At 45.4% G+C, this 25803-nt stretch overlaps 1 protein-coding gene and 1 non-coding gene across 2 annotated transcripts in view; one reads left to right on the top strand and one right to left on the bottom strand.

The window, feature by feature from the left end:
* Nucleotides 1-5557: 5557 nt before the first annotated feature.
* LOC124606513 (cuticle protein 21-like) overlaps nucleotides 5558-25803 on the bottom strand; it is a 36424-nt gene continuing 16178 nt past the window's right edge. The window contains exon 2 of the mRNA XM_047138496.1: nucleotides 5558-6310. Coding sequence (XP_046994452.1) covers nucleotides 5558-6310 — 753 coding nt within the window. The remainder of the gene's footprint in view (nucleotides 6311-25803) is intronic.
* Trnaa-ugc lies at nucleotides 6848-6921 on the top strand. The gene has a single exon. It is a non-coding gene; the product is annotated as a tRNA-Ala (tRNA).

Raw genomic sequence — 25803 nt, 5'->3', positions numbered from 1 at the left:
GCCGTAAATTCAACTAAATACCTAGGAATTACAATTACGAACAATTTAAATTGGAAGGAACACATAGAAAATGTTGTGAGGAAGGCTAACCAAAGACTGCGTTTCATTGGCAGGACACTTAGAACATGTAACAGACCTACTAAGGAGACTGCCTACACTACGCTTGTCCGTCCTCTTTTAGAATACTGTTGCGCGCTGTGGGATCCTTACCAGATAGGACTGACTGAGTACATGGAAAAAGTTCAGAGAAAGACAGCACGTTTTGTACTGTCGCGAAATATGGGAGAGAGTGTCACAGAAATGATACAGGATTTGGGATGGACATCATTAAAAGAAGGGCGTTTTTCGTTGCGACGGAATCTTCTCACGAAATTCCAATCACCAACTTTCTCCTCCGAATGCGAAAATATTTTGTTGACACCGACTTACATAGGGAGGAACGATCACAAAGATAAAATAAGAGAAATCAGAGCTCGTACGGAAAGATATAGGTGTTCATTCTTCTCGTACGCTATACGAGATTGGAATAATAGAGAATTGTAAAGGTGGTTCAAAAAATGGTTCAAATGGCTCTGAGCACTATGGGACTCAACTGCTGAGGTCATTAGTCCCCTAGAACTTAGAACTAGTTATACCTAACTAACCTAAGGACATCACAAACATCCATGCCCGAGGCAGGATTCGAACCTGCGACCGTAGCGGTCTTGCGGTTCCAGACTGCTGCGCCTTTAACCGCACGGCCACTTCGGCCGGCAAAGGTGGTTCGATGAACCCTCTGCCAGGCACTTAAATGTGATTTGCAGATTATCCATGTAGATGTAGATGTACATGTAGATGTTGTTCACCATCGGATGTGACTCGTGTAGTTTCGTACTTAAATTGATGGTTGCCACGGCAAGTCAACGTAAATTAGCTGCGCCATACGGAATTATGTCCGCCACAGCCCGGTTTCAGATGGTTATTGCTTGGCGGATTTGAGCGGCACTAGTTTAAACTGAGAGCCACGGGAAACTTAGCCTATAAAATATATTTCTGTTAATGGATGTAAATGTATGCGTCCATTCTGGTGACATAGCTGGTTGCTCTTACTATGGATGCAGCTGGTAATTAACATTGAGTCTGTAATTCTCCTTGTTTTCATTATTGCTGTTTTCTTTTTTTTACATTCTTTATCTCCCTGTTATAGAAGTGGTGTGCACTGCGCTACATTTATCAGCCTCCCGTTACGTCGTGTCTGATGCCTGGGACTATTGGACGGATTTGAGTCCTGCTCCATTTCTTCCATTGTCATTCAACTCAACCGTTCAACCGCACTTTTGCTGACGTTTCGACTGCATTAAGCAACTTAATATTTAAACATTAATATTTATGGTTAATAAATCTGTGCTTCCTACGAATGCTGCTTGTTTGAGGCCTAGTCCTTCCACTTACTCACAGTTGAGCTTATGTTACACGCTTCAGTTCTACTACCGCTGGCCGGAGTGGCCGAGCGGTTCTAGGCGCTACAGTCTGGAACCGCGCGACGGCTACGGTCGCAGGTTCGAATCCTGCCTCGGGCATGGATGTGTGTGATGTCCTTAGGTTAGTTAGGTTTAAGTAGTTCTAAGTTCTACTGCCGAAATATCAAAACTTATTTACTACCATAGTGTTCCAGTTCGTAATCTAATTCGCTCAGCAACGCCTGATTTGATTCCATTACATTCCACTATCCCCATTTTACTTTTTTTATTATTTTTATTATTTAAATTATATATATATATATATATATAATATTATTTAAATAATAATAAATAAATATTAATAAAAATATATATTATTTAATTTTGTTATTATGTCGAGGAACTACTGAGGTGGGGATCAAAATTAATGGGCGGAAGATAGACATGCTACGTTATGCAGATGATATTGCTATAGTCACGGAGACAAAAGAAGATCTAGAGGAAGTCCTCAGAACAACGGAAAAAATTCTATGCAATCAGTATGGAATGAGAATAAACAAGTGATGGTATGCAGTACAGGAGCAAAATATGAACCTCTGAGAATGAGAATTGGAAGAGAGGAGCTGGAAGTGGTAGAGGAATTTACTTACCTGGGAAGCAAAATCACAAGAGAGAAAGAAATTGCGACCAGAATACAAAAGGCCCAAATTGCATTTAATCGAAGAAGGAACTTTTCGCCAGCAACAACATCAGTCTGAAAACAAGGAAACGTATCATGAAAGGTTTCGTTTGGAGCGTGGCCCTATACGGACGTGAAACTTGGACAGTTGGAAGAGAAGAGAGAAGACGGCTAGAGGCCCTGGAGATGTGGTGCTACAGAAGGATGATGAAGATCAGCTGGAGAGACAAAGTAACAGATAAAGAGGTGCTTAGAATAGTACAGGAAACCAGATCTCTGTGGAGGCACATCCAAACAAGAAGAGACAAACTTGTGGGCACATACTACGACACAACAACATCATTGGAACAATAGCGGAAGGAGCTAGTGAGGGAAGGAATCAGCGGGGGCGACCAAGCATATCATACACGCAACAGATCATGAGTGGCGTTTGGTGTAACACATACGTGGAAATGAAGTGGAAGGCCGACAGGAGAGAGGAATGGCGGTCTGCTGCAAACCAACCTCAGGGTTGAACACCAAAAGAAGAACCTCTTTTCAAGAGACTGTTGATTCCGTTCAATCGCTCTTCAAAGACATCTGCTGTCTCTGAAAGAATTACAGTGTGTGCCGATTGCCTGCAGATTTTAAATCTTCTACTGGGAATTGTCGGTACGAGCAGAATCCATTGGCGTGGAGAGAGACGACTGGGTGCCGGCAGCGGCGCGCACGCAGAGGGAAGTCGTGGCTTATGATGAAGAAAATGCTGTTTGGAAACCGGTAGGCGATGCCTTTGAACAGTGGGGCTTGAAACTGTCTGTCGCTGTGACAAATTTTACGCGGGATAGTACAAAAGTGTGCGTTAAGGACTGTGGTGGTTGTTTAAGGAATACGGGAAGGTCGTGTGTTCAGCAACAGTGAATTATAAGTCACTGTATTGTGACGGCACCCTGCTTTTAATTAGGAGTGTACTGTGATGGAATTGCTTTCCGAATGATGGATGTTAACCGAAGTTATAGTCATGCTATGGGTAGTGAAGTGTCTTATCGTTTGGGTCTGCTGTGCAACCTGTAATTTGGAGTCTAATTCGTCGTCCCCTCTGGAATATCTAGTCGGCCCCGTGAGAAATTTAGGCATCGTGTCTCTTTGAAGTGAAGTATTAGTATGTCATTTTAGTTTAGCTAATGCATGCATCCCTTGAACTATCTGTAACATGAATCTGTTGTCAAATGGCTTCGATCGGCTTTGAGCGAGTGGTGTATTTGGAAAACAAAGAAAAATCCCTGCAGCGGTTTTAGCAGTGGTATTGTATGTCCGACTTAGTGTATTATTATTAGCTTAAGTGGTTTTACTTGATGGAGCATTAATGTGTAAGTCAAATCAGCTGTGTGCATCACAGGTTGCTTCCTGTCAGGTTCAAAAATGGTTCAAATGTCTCTGAGCACTATGGGACTCAACATCTGAGGCCATCAGTCCCCTAGAACTTAGAACTACTTAAACCTAACTAACCTAAAGACATCACACACATCCATGCCCGAGGCAGGATCCGAACCTCCGACCGTAGCGGTAGCGCGGTTCCAAACTGAAGCGCCTAGAACCGCTCGGCCACACCGGCCGGCACCTCTCAGGCCTAATGTGTTTATTATGAGGTATTAATAAGAGTTCTTTCGCAGGTGCCATTTAATATAATCTACCTTGTCATGTTAAAGTAGATGGCCCAAGATAGAGACGCCACAGAGTGTGCTTTGTATCTGTTCAAAATGGTTATTGTTGAGCCACGTTTAAGGTGTAGAGCCATTTCAAGATTCATACTAGTTCTCAGATATTTTAGAACCTTAAGATATAGTAAATTTACATTTCAATAAAATCTTTTGAATTCTTTTAAAAAGACAAGCATAAAAATTTGATATAAAGTTGTTGTTGTTGTTGTTTTTCTTGTGGTCTTCAGTCCTGAGACTGGTTTGATGCAGCTCTCCATGCTACCCTATCCTGTGCAAGCTTCTTCATCTCCAAGTACTTCCTGAAACCTACATCCTTCTGAATCTGCTTAGTGTATTCATCTCTTGGTCTCCCACTACGATTTTTACCCTCCACTCCGCCCTCAAATGCTAAATTTGTGATCCCTTGATGCCTCAGAATATGTCCTACCAACCGATCCCTTCTTCTAGTCAAGTTGTGCCACAAACTCCTCTTCTCCCCAATTCTATTCAATACCTCCTCATTAGTTATGTGATCTACCCATCGAATCTTCAGCATTCTTCTGTAGCACCACATTTCAAAAGCTTCTGTTCTCTTCTTGTCCAAACTATTTATCGTCCACGTTTCACTTCCATACATGGCTACACTCCATACAAATACTTTCAGAAACGACTTCCTGACACTTAAATCTATACTCGATGTAAACAAATTTCTCTTCTTCAGAAATGCTTTCCTTGCCATTGCCAGTCTACATTTTATATCCTCCCCACTTCGACCATCATCAGTTATTTTGCTCCCCAAATAGCAAAACTCCTTTCTGTTGTAATTTGGTGAAGCTATTGCGATTTTACTAAGTTTGTGGGCAAAATAAATTATGGGTTTAGCAAAGAATTCTTAATGCATTATGAATGTCATAAATACTAATCAAGAGACTGGGATGTTTTAGTAAAATGAATGCCGGCCGCTGTGGTCGAGCGGTTCTAGGCGCTTCAGTCTGAACCACACGGCTGCCACGGTCGCAGGTTCGAATCCTGCCTCGGGAATTGATGTGTGTGATGTCCTTAGGTTAGTTAGGTTTACGTAGTTCTAGGTCTAGGGGACTGACGACCTCAGATGTTAAGTTCAATAGTGCTTAGAACGATTTGAACTATTTGTAAAATGTATGTGTAATGTAAGCGCAGCTTGTGTGTGAACAGGCCCAACCCAATAAGTAATTCTTGCAAGTTTTGGCTAAAATGGCTCTGAGCACTATGGGACATTACATCTATGGTCATCAGTCCCCTAGAACTTACAACTACTTAAACCTAACTAACCTAAGGACATCACACAACGCCCAGCCATCACGAGGCAGAGAAAATCCCTGACCCCGCCGAGATTCGAACCCGGAAACCCGGGCGTGGGAAGCGAGAACGCTACCGCACGACCACGAGCTGCGGACATTGCCAGTTGTGTTGGTACTTTGTTTTGAGGATGGGTTAGTTTCATGCTGGCGCATCAAGTGGTACTGGCAAACTTCAAACTTTTTGTGAATAAAGAAGAAATATTGTGGGATCTGTTTATTTCCTATACAGTATACATACTTGTAGTCATAAATACGAGTCTTTGCCATAGTCGTCATTGAGATACACTTGCAAGTATACGGTGTGAAGATACGGTGCAACAGAAGCGAACCCACTGCTGAAGGAAGAGGAGAAGTGTGAAAGCTGTAGGTTTTCGTAATGGCTAACTCGCAGACTAGGAGCCCGCAGCGAAGTTTGCGCGTTCAGCCGAAGAGTGCCGCCGCCTTGGCTTGCAGGTGGGCGACGGCGTCAGCGGCGCGGGCGGCGGCCACTTCGGGGGTGTCCAGCGGCACTCCCGAAGGTCCTATCACGAGGTTGGCGTAGCTGGTAGCAGAGGGTGGGCGTGCGGGGGCGGCGCGGCCGGTGGCAGCGGAGGCGGGCGGTGCGGGGGCGGTTCGGGCGGCCTGCTGGCCGTCCCGCGCCTCGGGGGCGGCGGCCGGGGGCGCGGGGGTGGCGGCGGCGGCGAGGGCGGCGGAGCGCGCGGCTGCGTCAGCCACGAAGGCGGCGTGGGCGGCGCGCGCCCGCATCACCTCGGGCGTGTCCTCCACGGGCCGCGCGGTGGCGGTCGGTAGGTTGGTGGCGGCGACGCGGAAGCCGTTCACCGGGTCGGAGACGTACTGCGCCGTCTGCAGCACGCCGTTGGCGTCCACGTAGGAGTAGCCGCCGGACACGGAACCGTCGAAGGCCCGCGTCTCGGACTTGGCCGACGGCCCGCCCTGGTATCCGTAGCTGTACTGGCCCAGCTCGTCCTGCGCGTGGAACTGTGACGTCAGCGCGACGGGCGCGGCGGCGGGGAAGACGACGCCCGCGGGCGCCGAGGCGGCGTAGGATACGGCGGGCAGCCCGGCCAGGCTGCAGGGCACGCCGGCGCAGCGGAAGCCGTCCAGCGGCGTCGCGCCGCTAGCCAGGAAGCCGGGGGAGGCGAGGCAGGCCGCCGTCACGGCGCTCAGCAGTACCTGCCGGGCGTACGTTTGCGTTCACATCGGGGACACTGCGCAGCAATATCGTTTTCCTCTCCTTCCTGGACCAGCGTTATTGCGTCGCTAATTGTATAATGGATGACTAACTGAAACCCTCAGCTGCCGACAGGTGTTGTTGATATACCTCGATGTGGACAGCTGAAAATGTGTGCCCCGAACGGGACTCGAAGCCGGGATCTCCTGGTTACATAGCAGACGCTCTATCCATCTGAGCCACCGAGAACACAGATGAATAGCGTGACTGCAGGGACTTATCCCTTGCACGCTTCCCGTGAGACTCACACTCCCAACTGTTCACAATTCTACCTATGTAATGTACCTTACAGACATTTGCCCATTCACTCATTACTCGCCCACGCTTTCCTGTAAGAGTTAGGGCAAACTATGCGCATTCGCATGAATGAGCAAATGTCTGTAAGGTACATTATATAGGTAGAATTGTGGACAGTTGGGAGTGTGAGTCTCACGGGAAGCGTGGAAGGGAAGTCTCTGCAGTCGCGGTATTCATCTGTGTCCTCGGTGGCTCAGATGGTTAGAGCGTCTGCCATGCAAGCAGGAGATCCCGGGTTCGAGTCCCGGTCGGGGCACACATTTTCAGCTGTCCACATCGAGGTATACCAACAACACCTGTCGGCAGCTGAGGGTTTCAGTTAGTCATCATTTATTCCAGGGAAAAGCTGCACGGTCATCTACAGTATCTGTTCTTTCGAGAACAGTTACTGTCTTCACATATATAATTGTATAATTCCCGTAGATACGCCACGGTGTATTACACAGAGGAAGTCCATCAGAGTACATGTGGAATGCATAACATTCATATCAAGGCTACGTGATACTTAAGAGCTCTGATGAACGCGCGTCAGTCAGTATGCAAAGACCGAAATCTGAAAGCGTACAAGGTAGAGAAACTTTCTAGAGCAAGCATTTGTTATGAAGTGCCTGATTTTACCGCCATCCTGGAAAGTTGTCGCACTCAAACTACACCACTGGACATTAAAATTGCTACACCACGAAGATGACGTGCTACAGACGCGAAATTTAACCGACAGGAAGAAGATGCTGTGATATGCAAATGATTAGCTTTTCAAAGCATTCACACAAGGTTGGCGCCGGTGGCGACACCTACAACGTGCTGACATGAGGAATGTTTCCAACCGATTTCTCGTACACAAACAGCAGTTGACCGGCGTTGCCTGGAGAGACGTTGATGTGATGCCTCGTGTAAGGAGGAGAAATGCGTACCATCACATTTCCGACTTTGATAAAGGTCGGATTGTAGCCTATCGCGACTGCGGTTTATCGTATCGCGACATTGCTGCTCGCCTTGGTCGAGATCCAATGACTGTTAGCAGGATATGGAATCGGTGGGTTCAGGAGGGTAATACGGAACGCCGTGCTGGATCCCAACGGCCTCGTATCACTAGCACTCGAGATGACAGGCATCTTATACGCACGGCTCTAACGGATCGTGCAGCCACGTCTCGATCCCTGAGTCAACAGACGGGGACGTTTGCAGGACAACAACCATATGCACGATCAGTTCGACGACGTTTGCAGCAGCATGGACTATCAGCTCGGAGACCCTTGACGCTGCATCACAGACAGGAGCGCCTGCGATGGTGTACTCAACGACGAACCTGGGTGCACGAATGGCAAAACGTCATTTATTCGGATGAATCCAGGTTCTGTTTACAGCATAATGATGGTCACATCCGTGTTTGGCGACATCGATTGGTTACACGCCTCTTGTTCGCATTGACGGCCCTTTGAGTAGTGGACGTTACGCTTCTGATGTGTTACGACCCGTGGCTCTACCCTTCATTCGATCCCTGCGAAACCCTACATTTCAGCAGGATATTGCACGACCGTATGTTGCAGGTCCTGTACGGGTCTTTCTGGATACAGAAAATGTTCGACTGCTGCCCTGGCCAGCACATTCTCCAGATCTCTCACCAATAGAAAACGTCAGGTCAATGGTGGCCGAGCAACTGGCTCGTCACAATAGTTCAGTCACTACTCTTGATCAACTGTGGTATCGTGTTGAATCTGCATGGGCGGCTGTACCTGTACACGCCATCCAAACTCTGTTTGACTCAATGCTCAGGCGTATCAAGGCCGTTATTACGGCCAGAGGTGGTTGTTCTGGGAACTGATTTCTCAGGATCTATGCACCCAAACTGCATGAAAATGTAATCACATGTCAGTTCTAGTAGAATATAATTGTCCAACGAATACACGTTTATCATCTGCATTTCTTCTTGGTGTCACAATTTAATGGCCAGTAGTGTATACTCTATGAAATAAGAAAGAGAAAGCTCAGAAATATTTAACGTGGCGTGGAAGGTTTATCGTAAACAGAGGTAATGCATCAAAGAAGGGGGAGTGTTCGTAGCAATCGACGATGGCGCTGTCAAAGTGACGCTCTCTGGTGGCTTGTTCTCGCGACGTGGGGCGAGTGGTGGCTAGAGACGAATCCTATCTTTCGTGACAGCAAGCAAGTGCAGTGCGGAACTAGCCAGCAGCATGGGCCGCCTCTAGCGGTTGTGTGAGAATTTTTCTCGTTGTGTCGCGGAGGAGTGCAGAGACGTATGTGAAAGATGTGATAGGTTCTCGATCGCACCGTTATGGGCACCAGAGTCCACTTCCATCTGTGCAGCGTTCTTTTAGGAGCGGAAGCTGTTTGTGTGTATCCTCAGTGTTTTGCGTGTTTGGTTATTAACAAGGGAAACTCCCCCATCGCACATTATCCCCCCTCTCCCCTCAGAATTAGTATTAAAATGATCCAGTGGATAGCCCGTCAAAAACTGAAGACTGATCAAACATGAAAACAGGAAGAAGGTGCACTGAACTGCGAGAAAAAGAAGCAAAATAGAAACAGTGAACAGTCCAAGCTCAAGATGTGCAACATCGAGCCAGGTGTCGGGGTTGCGTGGTCACGGTGTTGCACTGAAAATCGGGAGAACCGTGTTCAAATCTCTCTCGTGGCCCAATAACATTTTTTTTCACAAAATTATGAACTTCCCGCCGGTCGTGGTGGCCGAGCGGTTCTAGGCGCTGCAGTCTGGAACCGCGCGACAGCTACGGTCGCAGGTTCGAATCCTGCCTCGGGCATGGCTGTGTGTGATGTCCTTAGGTTAGTTAAGCTTAAGTAGTTCTAACTTCTAGGGGACTGATGACCTCAGATGTTAAGTCCCATAGCGCTCAGAGCCATGAACTTTCCGTACGCCCATTGACGTGTCTGTTCTCCTGCTGTAGTTGTGGCATCTGTCATACTATACATTGGTTATAGAATATGCGTCATATGGTAAGGCTATATTACCGTCGCAAGTAAATGCGATAAATAGTGGGAGCAGGTGAGATTGTGCATAGACCTCTCATAGAGATGAAAAAAAAAACACATATCTGTTGTCAATTATATTACAACAGAGTAAACCAAGAGACAAATCTTCCAAAACGGGATACGAGGATCATGACATGTGGTATTTGTGTGGAACAAGTAGGATGTCAATACGTCTGAAGGTCCCTTCTTTAATCCTCGCTGTCGCACAAGACACAGACACAAATTTGAATAGAGTGAACAGACACGTCAGTGACCGGACAGACAGTTCGTAATTTTGTGAGAAAGGGGCGCAAGGGAGATTTGAACACCTTCCCCTCTTCATATCGCAACACCGTGATCTCATGACAACGGACTCCTAGCTATTCAAATTCGCTCGATGTTGTACACCTCGAGCGTGGGGCGTTCACTGTTTCTTTTTTGTCTCTTTTTTAACGGATCAGTACAACTTCTTCCTGTTTTCATGCTTGATCTGTGTTCAGTTTTTGACGGGCCACGGGGTGCGGCGGGAAATTTCCCTTGCAGATGTCATCGGTTGGAGTTGCTACATTCTACCAGCTGCAGTAAGTGTTCCTTGTTGTAGCCCTGGGTTTGCTGAGGACTGCATGGTTTCGCGGCGGGTTTAGTGTTTGTGTGTCTGTTCCTAGTTAGTTTTGTACCTCGAGTTCGAAATTCGTCTTGGCTCCTTCGTGTTTCCCTAATGTCGTGTAATTGTCGATTAGGACAGAGGAGTGTGTTTCAAATGCGAATAGTGTGCAGGGTTACAGGGTCAGTTAATATTTGTCGGTCGAACGCTGTCCATTTGCGTGCGTGAATTTCTAAGGGACCAAACTGCTGAGGTCATCGGTCCTTAGACTTACACACTACTTAAACTAACTTATGTTAAGAACAACGCGCACACCCATTCCCGAGTGAGGACTCGAACCTCTGGCGGGAGGGGCCTCACAATCAGTGACATGGCGCCTTAAACCGCGGGGTCGCTCGGCGCGGCCGCTATCCACCAGTCAACGTGTGTGTTCATGTTAGTTTAGGCACGACGTCTTGAGGAACTGTTTTCGGTTCTCTATGCAAGGTTTCGTTCGTGACATGCGGTTGCTAATGGGACAGCGACGTTCGCTGGACCTGGAGTTTAGGGCCTCTATACTTATTTGCCGATGCTTCGTACGGTCAGCTGTACTTACAGATGGTTTTCGGTTGCGCAAATTTGGTGTAATGAATTACTACTTTCCTTAGTAGTGATTATTCGCTGCTCTAGTCACCCTAGTGATATGCAATGAACTCTGCACGGAGTTAGCTATTGTGCAGTTTCTGGAAAGGAAAGCGCATGCGTTGAATTGTACTCTCGGCTGTCACATGCCTAACTAACTTACGTACTGGTGCTGGCAAGGGCCATGTTCTAGATTTAGTAAGGTGGTCGTGTCATTTTGATTTTGTGTGTCACTGATGTGCATCTCAGAGAGAGCAAGTTACGTTACTGTTAAACATTCTTTGGTCTTGTCGTGGCGCAGTGTTTGCCTCTGCCCAATCTGATACATTCTTAGTTGAAGTGTTCAAATGGTTCAAATGGCTCTAAGCACTATGGGACTTAACATCTGAGGTCACCAGTCCGCTAGACTTAGAACTACTTAAACCTAACTAACCTAAGGACATCACACACATCCATGCCCGAGGCAGGATTCGAACCTGTGACCGTAGCAGCAGCTCGGCTTCAGAGTGAAGCGCCTAGAACCTCTCGGCCTCAGCCAGCAGTTGAAGTGTGGTAGATGATGAACGTATTTAGAAATGTTGTGTGGATTTGTGATTACATCTGTTAAATGAAGAACGGACAGAAGGTTCAAAATCATGTACACATTGAAAGACGAAAGGAATATTCTTGAATAATGACATTATTTTTGAAGAGATGAAGTTGAGGTGAGACTGCGGCATTGCGCAGCTAGGAATGATTATTGTCAGCTAGTTAACTTGCTCAGAGCTGAGAGAAAGACAGCCACTTCCCTGAGTCATGCATTTGCATATTAATTGATTAAGCTGTATGATTTTTATAGAAATTCTGTGTTAACTTTGTACCCTTTTAAAATCATTGTTCACTTTGTGAAGCGTAGTGTTGTTCAGACCAGTGTAAAAATCACGTGAAGTATTACTCAGTCTTTTTGAATACATATTTCATTCTAAAATCGTAATATCGGCATATCATTTCATACGCCACTGTTTATCATTACGCATTACCACATACAACAATTTGAATATGTGTTTAGAAACAGAAGCTTAGCCGGTGTCTGCTTGCTATTTGCTGTTGTTCTTTCGATAAATCAGCAACAATATTGACAAGACGCGAGGTAAGTGGAAATTTTAATTAGGGCCAGACCATTGTTTCACTTCCGTTGCGCATTTAATACGAAATCAAGCTGCATTCATGTCAAATACAGTTCAGTTCATATCAGGTTCTGTAAAGTTGGGCTAAATTTCAGACAGAAATAAAATACAGAGAGCAACTGATAAGATGATGGTTACTAAACTTAATGAATCCATTAAGAGTACTACTAAAGTTTTTATGCGGTAAAGAGAAGCTGTTAGCATCGTACTAAGACAGTACATGGATATTATTTAGTTCCATTATGATGAAGTAAGGAGAATTATGGGCAAAGTTTAAACTGATTGCAGATCGCTCTCTGGAGAAGTATGTGAAAGTATGTGACGAGTAAGTGGCTTATGGACTAAAGAAACCCATCGCAGTTCAATAAAAAAAATGCAGAAAATGCTGCACTTGAGAGTGAAAAAAGAACGCCGAACTATCAATATACAAAAGTGAGTAGACATTCGTGTGTTAATAAAAGATCTATGCCCGAAGCATTCATCTTCCATCGTCTAACGTTAGCGACAGATCTTTCCGAGAATCCTACAAAATTATGGTCCTCCGTGTAATACACCACCGTTTGTGGAAATTGCAACACCAAGAAGGAAACGCATCAATTGAGTGTATTGCTCACAAAACCAGCCCTGGACAACGCGAGCTTTGTGAACAGGGGCCCTGTCGCCTGTCTTCTTGGAACACAGACGCACCATTTGGGAGCAAATATTGTAACATGGGTTGGACCTAACCAGCCAAAATAGTCACAAAGTCCTTGGCAGTAATGTGACCTAGCAAAATAACCGTCGAATCCGTGGAATACCGAGATATGGCTGCCCGTACCATCACGAACCCACGCCATGTTTTGCTCTTCGGATGTAAATTCGTCCAGAAGCTGAAAAAAGTGTGAAACAAGACTCATCCCATCAAATGAATTCGAAGTTTTATGGATCTGGCACCACGTTACGGGCATTCGAATCACTGATGAGTGGTTTTGTAATTCCAGCTCGCATGCAGTTTCCTGCTTATGGAGCTCCCTTCTTTTTGGTGTGGTGTTGCCAGGGCCCGCGAGTGCGACATTCAGTTCTTCAGTAACTTTTGCAGCTGTCCTTCTCTTATTTTTCATGACATTCCTCTTCAATGACCGCCTGTCACAGTCTATCAACACACACTTTCGTTCGCGTTGTCACTTGCTGATGATGTTATTCCGCTTTTCTTGTATGCGGTATAAATGTTCGATACGACGGTTCTTGAAACACCATACACTTCGGCTCTCTTGGTCGCGGAAGCAGCCACCGCACGAGCAGTAAAAGCTTGCCTACTTTCGATTTCACTGAGCACTGACAGCTACACAAAACACTCTTCTGACCACGACTGACTCTTGCAATATAAAGGGTGGTCGGAAATTCCCGTTACAAACTTCTAGAACATGTAGAAGGTAGGAATACATAACATTTTGAATAGGAAATGTCCGGAAACGTATCGTTTCCGTTCTACGACAGTTTCAATGCAAATGATTATCTCATCCACACCCACGTGAGGAATGTACTTACAAGGGAACCTCCCCATCGCACCCCCCTCAGATTTAGTTATAAGTTGGCGGAGTGGATAGACCTTGAGAAACTGAACACAGATCAATAAAGAAAACAGGAAGAAGTTGTGTGGAACTATGAAAAAAATAAGCAAAATATACAAACTGAGTAGTCCATGTGCAAGATAGGCAACATCAAGGACAATATGAGGTAGGCAGCGCCGTGGTCCCGTGGTTAGAGTGAGCAGCTGCGGAGCTCAAGTATGCCCTCGAGTGAAAAGTTTAATTTTTTATTTTCAGACAATTATCAAAGTTCAGGCACTCACACATAATCAACTTCGCTCTCCAAAATTCCAGGACATGTTCAGATTTGCTTGGACATATGTATGATTGGACGGTCTACACACGGAAAAATTTGAAAACGTTAAAAACATATGTTTTGACAGAGCATAGGGAAAGCTGTGCGACTGTGAAACTGTTGCATTCATTTGTTGAAGTTTATGTGACAAACTCTTATGTTTTATCACTTTTTTGGGGAGTGATTATCACATCCTCAAGAAAACCTAAATCGGGCAAGGTAGAAGAATCGTTTTACCATTCGCCAAGTGTACGAGTTAGGTGGGTCGACAACATATTTTTGTCATGTGACGCAGATGCCGTCACGAGTGTCATATAGAATATACCAAACGTGTTTTCCTGTGGAGGAATCGGTTGACCTATGACCTTGCGATCAAATGTTTTCGGTTCCCATTGGAGAGGCACGTCCTTTCGTCTACTAATCGCACGGTTTTGCGGTGCGGTCGCAAAACACAGACACTAAACTTATTACAGGGAACAGAGAAATCAATGCACGAACGGACAGATCATAAATTTGCGAAAATGAAGGAAGTAAACTTTTCACTCGAGGGAGGACTTGAACTAAAGACCTCTCGTTTCGCAGCTGCTCACGCTAACCACGGGACCACGGTGCTCCTAATCTCATAACGTCTTTGATGTTGCCTATCTTGCGCATGGACTACTCAGTTTGTATATTTTGCTTATTTTTTTCATAGTTTCACACAACTTCTTCCTGTTTTCTCGATTGATCTATGTTCAGTTTTTCAAGGCCTATCCACTGTGCCAACTTATAACTAAATCTGAGGGGGTTGCGATGGGGAGGTTCCCTTGTTAGGCGTGACCCAGTACAATTGTTGCAATCCATTTGAAAAGAATACTGACTCGTTCCGTTATTACTTACGCATTTGCATTACTACTTACACCTTATGGTTTACATTAGTCGACAACAACAAGAACCCTGCATCTACGGCACCAGCTGCAACGTACCAATGCATTACAAAAGCGGCTCGATGTGTCGACCACCAATGTTGTCACACACATTGTACCTCCGAAGCATGTTCTGGTACACTCTCTCCATACCACCTGGTGTCTCTTCAATGTCTTGTGCAGCGGCCAGAACTCGTGCCAGCAGATCTTCCTCTGTCTCTACAGGTATCTCATAAATTAGGCTCTTCATACGACCCCACAAGAAGTTAAGTCCGGCGATCGTGGCGGCCACGCGGTTGGACCACCACGGCCTATCCATCTTTCACCATACCGTCTGTTAAGATGTCTCCGGATAGCCAGTGAAAAGTGAGGTGGTGCTCCATCAGGCTGAAATCACGTTTCCAGACGGACATTCAATGGCACAGCTTCCAAGAACCGGTCCATTACGTGTCGTAGGAAGACTAACTATGCGGGACCCGTAAGCTTGGATGGAAGGACGTATGGTCCAATCAAACGACCGTCCAGAATACCTGCCCACACTTTAATTTCAAACCTGCCTTGAAATCTCTGAACATGCGTGGCATGAGGGTTTTCGTCCGCCCAGACATGGCTATTTCGAGCATTCAGAACACAATCCCTTGTGAACCTACATTCATCTGTGAAGAGAACTCGACGTGGAAACAGGTGCGCGTCGATGCAACGGTGCAGGAACCACGTGCAGAAGGTGACGCGTTGTGGAAAGTCTGCTGGATTCATAGCGTCTACCCTTTGTAAGTGGTACGGATGTAATTGTTGCTCGTGCAGGACGTCCAAGACGTTACTGTGACTAGCAGCCATTGCATGCGCAATTGTTCGTGTACTCGTTGACGGGCTATCTTAAAAAAAAAAATGTGTGTGAAATCTTATGGGACTTAACTGCTAAGGTCATCAGTCCCTAAGCTTACACACTACTTAACCTAAATTATCCTAAGGACAAACACACACACCCATGCCCGAGGGAGGACTTGAACCTCCGCCGGGACCAGCCGCGCAGACCATGACTGCAGCGCCCCTGACCGCTCGGCTAATCCCGCGCGGCGGCTATCTTCAATGCGTCGCAGTACACCGAGGCGTCGCCGTGGAGCACTACAGTCCTGCCTCCTCACGGTGAAGGTACCCTTTTCTCGTAGCCGTTGTGTAACTTGGGCAAACAGTTTGCGCGTTGGAGTGTGACGGTATCGGAAATGTTTATGATACACAGCCGACTAGCAGCTCTTCCGTTACCTCCAGCTTCCCCATACACAAGGAACATGTCTGTGTATTCCGCAAACGTGTTCTGCACCATGTTTCCTCTATTGGTGATGCACAGGTATTGACTCGGTCTGACAGCAAAGCGGACAATAAGTGACATCTGGGGATCGTTTGACGTAGTACACGTCACCGTGTCTACCCTGCTGCATACCAGGACGGGGAACTCTGAGACGTTTCTCTTGCCCTAAGCAGACGTTGACGAGGTACAAACCTGAACTGAAACTGTCGTAGAACGGAAACGATACGATTCCGGACATGTGTTCCTATTCAAAACGTTGTGTACCCACTACCCTCTACATGTCCTAGAAGTTTGTAACGGGAATTTCCGACCTCCATGTATTGAGGACATTGCACAAGTGCCATCCGTGGCCAAATACAACAGCGCAAGCCACAGGTTGGCTAATATCTGCATTTTTGTCCAAGCAAGCGTTTCTTTCCATGTTTCTATTTTTTCCCGAGCCCTGTCCATACTCCGGAAGCCACCACACGATGCATCTGAAGGACACCTTGTGCTCCTGGAAGTCATTCCCTTTCCTGTTCCACTTGCAAATCGAGCGAATTAAAAAAAATGGTTCAAATGGCTCTGAGCACTATGGGACTCAACTGCTGAGGTCATTAGTCCCCTAGAACTTAGAACTAGTTAAACCTAACTAACCTAAGGACATCACAAACGTCCATGCCCGAGGCAGGATTCGAACCTGCGACCGTAGCGGTCTTGCGGTTCCAGACTGCAGCGCCTTTAACCGCACGGCCACTTCGGCCGGCGAGCGAATTAAAATAACTGTCTATATGATTCCGTACGAGACCTAATTTCTTTTATCTGCCTTCGCGTTTCTTACGCCAGATATTTGTTGGTGACAGTAAGTTTGTTTTCCATTCTGCGGCAAAGGTTGGTTCTCTAAACTTTCTCAGTTGTGTTTCACGAAAAGAACGTCTTCTTCCCTCCAGCGATTCCCATGTCGACGTAGCATTTCCGTAATAGACGAGTGTTGATCGAATCTGCCGCAGCACGTTTCTGGAATGCTTCGATGTCTTCCTCACTCATGCAGTACAAATATTCTGAACGCGATAGATGAGGCACACGCTCCTAGAATTCTCTCATTTGAACTGAAGTGGACCATTCCACTTCGTTACGACTGGCTCCACATGCTCGTTATAATTTATGTCGCTTTGCGACGTTACGAAGAGGAGGAGATTAGTGTTTAACGTCCCGTCGAAAACGAGGTCGTTAGAAACGGAGCACAAGCTCGGATTAGGGGAGGACGGGGAAGAAAATCGACGGTGCCTTTCCAAAGGAATCATTCCGGCATTTGCCTGAAGCGACTTAGGGAAATCATGGAGAACAAAAATGAGGATGGCCGGACGTGGGTTTGAACCGCCATCCTCCTGAATGCGAGTCCATTGTGCTAACCACTGCGCCACCTCGCTCGCTGCACCGTTACGCCAAGACATTTAAAAGGTATGACTGTGTTAGGCAACACACCGCTAACACTGTGATCGACCATGACAGGATTGTTTCCTTACATGTCTTCGCCGGCCGAAGTGGCCGTGCGGTTAAAGGCGCTGCAGTCTGGAACCGCAAGACCGCTACGGTCGCAGGTTCGAATCCTGCCTCGGGCATGGATGTTTGTGATGTCCTTAGGTTAGTTAGGTTTAACTAGTTCTAAGTTCTAGGGGACTAATGACCTCAGCAGTTGAGTCCCATAGTGGTCAGAGCCATTTGAACCTTACATGTCTTCATTAATTTATATTCTTCCATATGTAGAGCAAGCAGCTGTTCATCACACCAAATAGCATTTCTGTCACAGTAATCTTGTATTCTCCCACAGACGTTTAAAAACGACACTGTCCCTTTACACTATAGCGCCATCAGCAGACAATAGCATATTGCTGCTCACCCTATCCGTCAGATTATTTATGTATAGAGAGAAGAAGAGTGGTCCTATCACACTTCCCTGCAGCACTCCTGACGCTACCTTTGTCTGCTCAACGCTCACCGTCCAGGACAACGTACTAGGTTCCTTTACTTACGAAGTCTTCGACTCACTTACGTATCTGAAAAGCTTTTCCGTATGCTCGGACCTTCGTTAACAGTCTGCAGTGCGGCTGTGTGTAGCCTGCCTTCTGTCCTTTATTCACGGTTCGCGGAATATCGTACGAGAAAAGGGCAAGCTAGGTTACGCATCTGTGATGCTGTCCAAATCCTTGTTGATTTGTGAATAGAAGTATTTCTGTCTGATGAAAATTTATTATATTCGACCTCAGAATATGTTCAAGAATGCTGCGGCAAACTTATGTTAAGGATACTTCGCTATAATTTTGAGGGTTCCTTCTCTTATGCTGTTTACATACGGGAGTCATCTGTACTTTCTTCCAATCGTATGGGACTTCCGGCTGCGTGAAAGGTTCCCGACAAGTGCAAGCTAAGGATTGTTCAGTGGCGAGGAGTGCTTTCCGTAAAACCTAATTAGGTTTCGCCTTATTTGTTTTCGGCTCCTTCAGCAGTTTTCGAAGGCCAGGGGCGCCTGTTTCTATGTACACCTACTTCTATGTCCTCCATGAGGGAGTTTGTGCGGCGGTCAAACAATAGTATGTCTGTACGATCCTTCCGCATAAAAGATTTTCTACAGGCGAAAATTAAAATTCGGGTTTCCTTTTGCTGTCTTCTGCCGACGCCCCACTCTGGTCTGCGAGTGAGTTAACAGAAGCACTCGTCGCACTTAGCTACACTGCCGTTTGTGAAAAGTGCCACGCCGAGAAGGAATTATCCGAATAACTCCAGACTTGGTGGAAGTGGCGACGGGTGTGCAAGCAATACGTGATACGTTTTGCAGCGAGATGGGGTATACGTAGGCCGAACAGAGCCCTCTCATGTCAGCCTGACAGGGTCGGTGTAGCGCCTAGTGTAGTCGGTGCAGAGCTGTCGCACAAGTGGAAACAATACAGTGACTGCCAGGGACTGCCACGGAACCGTATCGGCATGTGAGCGAGTTAGAACAGCGCAGAATGATCGGTTTCCGAGAACCGGGGTTGTCATACCGTGACATTTCGGATCGCACAGGGCATGCTGCTACTATACTGATGCGGATGTGGAAGCAGTGGATAGAGGAAGGTCGTACGCAGCGACGAGCGGGAACTGGACCACGGAACATGACCACACCACGGGATGACCGTCATCTTGTCCGCATGGCCATTACGGACCGTACAGCGTCATCCACAGTGCTGGCTCGTCGCTGGAGCACTGCAGCAGGTGTGAACTTGTCTGCATCGACGGTTCGTCGCCGTCTGCTGCTGGTTGGACTGGTCGTACGCATACCATTACGTTGGCTTCCATTATCCAGAAGCCACAAACTCCTCCGACTGCAATGAGCACGTGAACACCGACACTGGGGTGCTGAGTGGCAACATGTAACCTTACCGGACGAGTCTCACTTCAACGTGTCAGCAACTGATGACCGCATACGTGGCCGGTGGTACCGTGATGAGCGCAACCCGGAGGGCGCCATGGCGAACAAACACCAGGTGTGATGGTCTGAGCCTGGCCGTCACAGTCACTAGATCTCGATATTATTGAGCCCTAGTGGTCTACTTTGAGGAGAGGAGTGTTTAATCGCTATCCACCTCCTTTATCGTTGCCTGAACTTGCCAGTATTTTGCAGCTAGAATGGTATAAGATTCCCTTGAAAACTATACAGGACCTGTATTCACCCATTCCGAGATGACTGGAAGCTGTTTTGAAAGCCAGCTGTTTTCGTACGCCATATTAGATACGGTAATGTGTTGTGCTTTCCGGTGTTTCCATATTTTTGACCAACCCCTGTATGTTGATGAAGAAACTCCATTGTCAGACGCTGCGTGAACGATTTTGTAAATTACTATTGAAGTTTCAAGAGAATACGTTCTGTGAAGTATCAATGCAACATGTTACATACTCGCACATACATCTCGCGAAATGATCATGAGGAAATAATCAGAGAACTTACAGCTCATACGGATATTTACCGACAATCATTATGCCCGCGCGCCGTTCTTCCCCTTTTACTGCAGATAAATTAAATTACTGCAAAAATGTGTCCATTTGGAGTTTTATCACCGTCTGCAGACCAATGCTACATTTGAAATTTTCCCACTTTTACTTTTGGTTAAGGACTTCCCCGTCTATGGATCCCTATGGATTAATACATTTTTGCTTTCCATCGTCCATGAGAGTATACACCGTAAGTGACGCATCCCGTATATTCTAAGACTGACCTAAAAATCGTAAATAACCGCTCTAAAATCGTATCGATAATGAGGACGCCTCTACATTATAAATAAAAATTATCCTGACAAAAGGGTAAGTAAAAGCTCTTCTTCATTAGGGAACAATGAAAGCAAGTATTTTCGTCATCCAGCTTGCTGCGATGGAAGCCATCGCGAGGTGCCGTTGCGAGATTCCTTTTTCTCCTTGACGTACAGTGCGCAATAGAATTAGAGGCACATTACTTTGGGCTGACTGTTACTTTCTACTGAGCGATAATTGAGGTATGGATGTGTTACCAAATTACACCTTTATCTTTCAAAAATTATCTAAACAGCAAAACATCTTACAGTCTTGTTCATTTACACAAAAAGAACTGAAATATTCGACAGATGTCAAAAACAAAGCTGAAACAATAATTCGTCCCGTCATTCTGGGTGCTTTTGATTGAAATTTCGGAACTTTAATAACCTATACGCCCTTCGTGAGTGTTTATCACCGTATGACAGCTACGTGGCACGTTCCGTAGAAGTCCACAGATGTTACCCGGTCGTACCCTGCGATACCGGACATTGAGAGTTCGTGGAGTGTCTGTGGTGGAACAGGGCAACCAGAAACATATCTGTCGAGCATGACTCACACATGCTTGGTGGGATTTACTTCGGAACTCACAGGTGGCATTTCCATTATTTTGAAGTCCAGGTTTCGCAAGATGCCCCTTCTGACACAAACCACATGGGCCCTGTCATTATACTGCATGAAAAGTAATTCAGGGCCACTACCGTATGCAAGGACCACCACAATGTCCAACAGCATTCGTTCTACGTACTGCCTGGCGGTAAGGCGACCACGGACAACAATATCCATACGGTTTTAAATGAACATACCGCCCTTTGACTGTATCGTTGTTTATTTAATTGCGACCCAGGTTTCGGCATTTTATGCCATTTTCAAGTGATTCAATTTATGTCACTTGAAAATAGTATAAATGCCGAAACGTGGGTGGTAATTAAATAAACAACAGTACAGTCAAATGGCAGTGAGTACATTTAAAAACTATTGTATGACTGTTGATCAGAAACATCAAAAACTGTTTAATATCCGTATGGTTGCCGACACTGATGCCTCCCACACCGTCACGCAACCTAGGCGAATATATTTCTTGAACAACATTTGCCACGTATCGCTCACTAAGGCGTCTCCACACAGGAACAAGGCCATTATCTTGGTTCTGAGGAAATCTGAACTCGTCTGTGAATAAGACGTTTCGCCAGTGACGAAGTTGTCAGTAGACATGGCAACGGCAGAACTGAAGGTGAGCTGCTGGATGTTATCAAGGGGCAGCTTAGGTGGTAAGGTCCTCTCTCGTAACCTGTTCACTAGCGTCTGATGGGGCACAGGGGCTCAAGTGCCCTCTCTGAGATCGTCTTGCAGTGTTCTGGCGGTACCGTTCTTCAAGGACTATAGGACGCACTTTTTTCTTCGAAAAATTGCCTTCAAAATTCAGGTGGGTCTCGAAATTAATATAAAAACGTCCCGTGTTTGATTTAAAATTCCCGTCAGTCTTAGAAATGTAATGTCCATATATTCGATGCCGAAAATAACATATCTCTGTCTGGCAACACTGGATTCAACCGACAGCAGCAGTACACCGATATGACGAACATGAGTAGTTGGGATTCACAAGCTTGCTAACACAGTCTCACAATCCCAGAACACTGTCTAGCCTGTAATGCATCACTGCATCCTAGTAAACTTGAAAGTTATTTGTATTATAGGCAACCACAATATTTTTGTTAATAGCTAGTTTCGTAATGAGAAAAAACTTAAAGGTATTCATATCATGCAGGCCATAAATTGAGAGTAATAGCATGTGCAGAAGAACAGGAAAACAGAGCAACTCAGCGGCGTATTAGCCCTGACCAACAGAAAAAAACCATTCGCGATTGGCGGACTATTAAAGAAGAAATCAAGAAAATAAGGAAGACTAAGCGTGCAAACAGAAGACTGAACCCAAAAGGCCAAACTAGAATATGACTTATTGAAATGGATCAAGTACACCGTCAAAATGACATTGGAAATAACGCAAGAATGATTCAAATAAACGCTCGGAAGCTAGCGCTACAGTGGAACTTACCAGGCTTTAAGGGCTTAAGTGGTTGGTACTACATGTTTATGAAGCTTCATGGAATTGGCATGCGAACCAAAACCAAAATATCTCAGGAAATGCCACAAGAATATGAAAATATTATCTTTCCATCGCTTTATTTTTCAATATCGAAAGAAAACCGGTGTGGAACTATGCGAAATAGCGAATATGGGCGTGCCGAATAACAGAATTGCTGCCATGAAAGGTGTTACAATTGTAAGTACAAAAACAAGCGCACATGAAAAAAAGGCTCTACGCTGCTGTCCTTTTATGTTGTGCTGACGGTACTAAATTCAATGATCATTATCAAGCGCAAAACAATGCAAAAACCTTCTGAAAGGAGTTGTTGTTCATCTACATGACAAGGGTTGGATAGACGAGGTTGTTATGAAATTACGGTTTAACAGAGTGTGGGAGAGAAGGAAAGGTAGTTTATTGAAGAAGAGTTCTCTTCTTCTGCTATATCAGTTTAGAAGTCATCTGAAAATTTCTGTGAAAGAGAAATTGGGACAGGGAAATAAAGAGCTTGCTGTTATTCCGGGAGGACTGACTTTACAATTGCAACCTTTTCATAGCTCGACAAATAAACCATTTGAAGTGTATATGAGAGAGGAATGGAACAAATGGATGATGGATGAAATCCAGCAAGAATTCACGCCGAAGGGAGCTTTAAAACGGCTTTTAATCAAACAAGTGTGTCAGTGGACGAAACAATAGTTGTCTCGAGTGAAAGAAGACATTATTATTAAATCTTTCAAGAAGTGCGGTCTAAGTAACGCTCCCGATGATAGCGAAGGCTATCTTATATGTGAAGAGGACAACAACAATGACGAAAAGGAAGAAGAAAAAGAAGAAGAAAGTTCAGATGACGATTTCGAAGGATCTTAAAGGTCGGGTCTGTTTTATGAACTAACAATTTCTTTAGTCTGAGTTTCCAGTCTAATGATGAAAATGGTAAAATGTTATTTTAAAAAACTGAAATCCGTAAAATACGGATCCGTACGACGCCGCAACACGCACGTGACCAGATATTGGTCTTCACGTGGGGTTATAATGCGCCGTTGACTATGTCCTTATCGCCTTTTGTGCTGATAACACCCTGTAGCGTTCCACAACCTACGGATGACAGATGGAGAGATACTGTTATCCGCAGCAACACGACGGTAAGCTCATCCTTCTTGAACCAGACTGCCCTTGCATCTTTCACTTCACTGAGATGTCGCACTGCATGTGCCCAGTTGAATGCAACGTCCACAAATGGCAACTGCCGTCTGTGCACATCACTAGAGAGCACTTGAACAGTGATTCTCAATTCTTCTGAAGGGTCACCTAATGCTGTAATGTATAACTCAACCGATAGTGGGCGTATGACTTTAGTTGTTGCAAACACTGAAAGCGAAGATCTCAGGCCATGTAGTAAGACACAGGTACCGCACGCATCAAAATAGATTTAACATACCATACAGTGGTGTACCAACACGGACTGTATAACGAACTGCAAGAAAGAAAGTACCACTGACGCCATGTAACACAGAGAAAGAACAGTGGTCGCAATAAAATTCTGACCGACAGGGAGCGTGAGCGACTGTCAGGCCTTGTCAATGTCAGTCGGCTTCAAAACCGACACGAATTTCTGCTGTCAATAAATGCAGGTCCATCTCAACCGGTTTCCGAGCGAACGTTGCGAAGGGAACAGCATGCAATGGATACTTGGAGTCGAGCCCCTCACATATGGGCATAACATTTTTTTACTCTTCTTGAAGCATCTGCTCTCGGAATATTAAGCATTTTGACGACGCACAACACCTTTGTTGTGAGTTACCTGAGTTTATTGCTCATTTCTATGACGATCTCGAACTGACTGAACTACTATTTGAGGAACTGCATAGCTATTCTTTGAATTTTAATTTTTCTGTAGCGTAGATAACGTCACATACCAATTGCACTGAAACAAGCGGTCTCATTTGTGGATAAATTAGTCTTCCATTAACTCTCTAATCTAAAATTCTGGTTTCAACCCTGTAACTAATGATCCATTTTAAAATAATACATATGGATTCCATTAAAGTTCCGCGGTTACGACAGATTCCGGTGATCCATAACCGAGTTACATTCATACTTTTATGATTGTTTTAAGCAATATAAATTGTGTTTCATGTTGATAGGTTGGGCTGTCACTCATGAAAGCAACATTGATAATCTGTTTGGCTTCCTGTGTATCACAACAATTACCTGAAGAAGTGAACAGACCGTAAACAACTAACAAGGGAACGTCCCCATCGCACCCCCCTCAGATTTAGTTATAAGTTGGCACAGTGGATAGGCCTTGATAAACCGAACACAGATCAATTGAGAAAACAGGAAGAAGTTGTGTGGAACTGTGAAAAAATAAGCAAAATATACAAACTGAGTAGTTCATGGGAAGATAGGTAACATCAAGGACGCTAGGATAGCAGGAGCTCCGTGGTCTCGTGGTAACGTGAGCAGCTGCGGAACGAAAGGTTTTTGGTTCAAATCCTCAATCGAGTGAAAATTATAATTTTTTATTTCCAGTTTATGTGACAAACTCTTATGTTTTCATCACTTTTTTGGGAGTAATTATCACATCCACAAGAAAACCTAAATCGGGCAAGGTAGAAGAGTCTTTTTACCCATTCGCCAAGTGCACAAGTTAGGTCGGTCGACAACATATTCCTGTCATGTGACGCACATGCCGTCACCAGTGTCGTATAGAATATATCAGATGTGTTTTCCTGTGGAGGAATCGGTTGACCTATGACCTTGCGATCAAATGTCTTCCGTTCCCATTGGAGAGGCACGTCCTTTCGTCTATTAATCGCACGGTTTTGCGATGCGATCGCAAAACACAGACACTAAACTTACTACAGTGAACAGAGACGTCAATGAACGAACGGACAGATAATAACTATGCAAAAATAAAGAAAGTAAAATTTTCACTTGTGGGAAGACTTGAACCAACGACCTCTGATCTTTTCATCGGCAGCTGCTCACGCTACCACGAGACCACGGCGCTCCCGAACCGACGAACTCCGTAATGTTGCATATGAGACCCAAGGACTACTCAGTTTGTATATTTTGCTTATTTTTTCATAGTTCCACACAACTTCTTCCTGTTTTCTCAACTGATCTGTGTTCAGTTTATCAAGGCCTATCCACTGTGCCAAGTTATAACTAAATCTGAGGGGGGTGCGATGGGGAGGTTCCCTTGTAAGCATTCTCAAAAGAGCCCCAGAGAACTACTGATATTATCTGCGAGTAAAGTAAATGCAATATGTTGCTGAAGTCACATTA

The sequence above is a fragment of the Schistocerca americana genome, chromosome 3, assembly GCF_021461395.2.
Source record: "Schistocerca americana isolate TAMUIC-IGC-003095 chromosome 3, iqSchAmer2.1, whole genome shotgun sequence".
In the NCBI taxonomy this organism is placed as follows: Eukaryota; Metazoa; Arthropoda; class Insecta; order Orthoptera; family Acrididae; genus Schistocerca; species Schistocerca americana.
The sequence above is the reverse complement of the archived record's forward strand: the minus strand, read 5'-3'. Positions and strand labels throughout refer to the sequence as shown.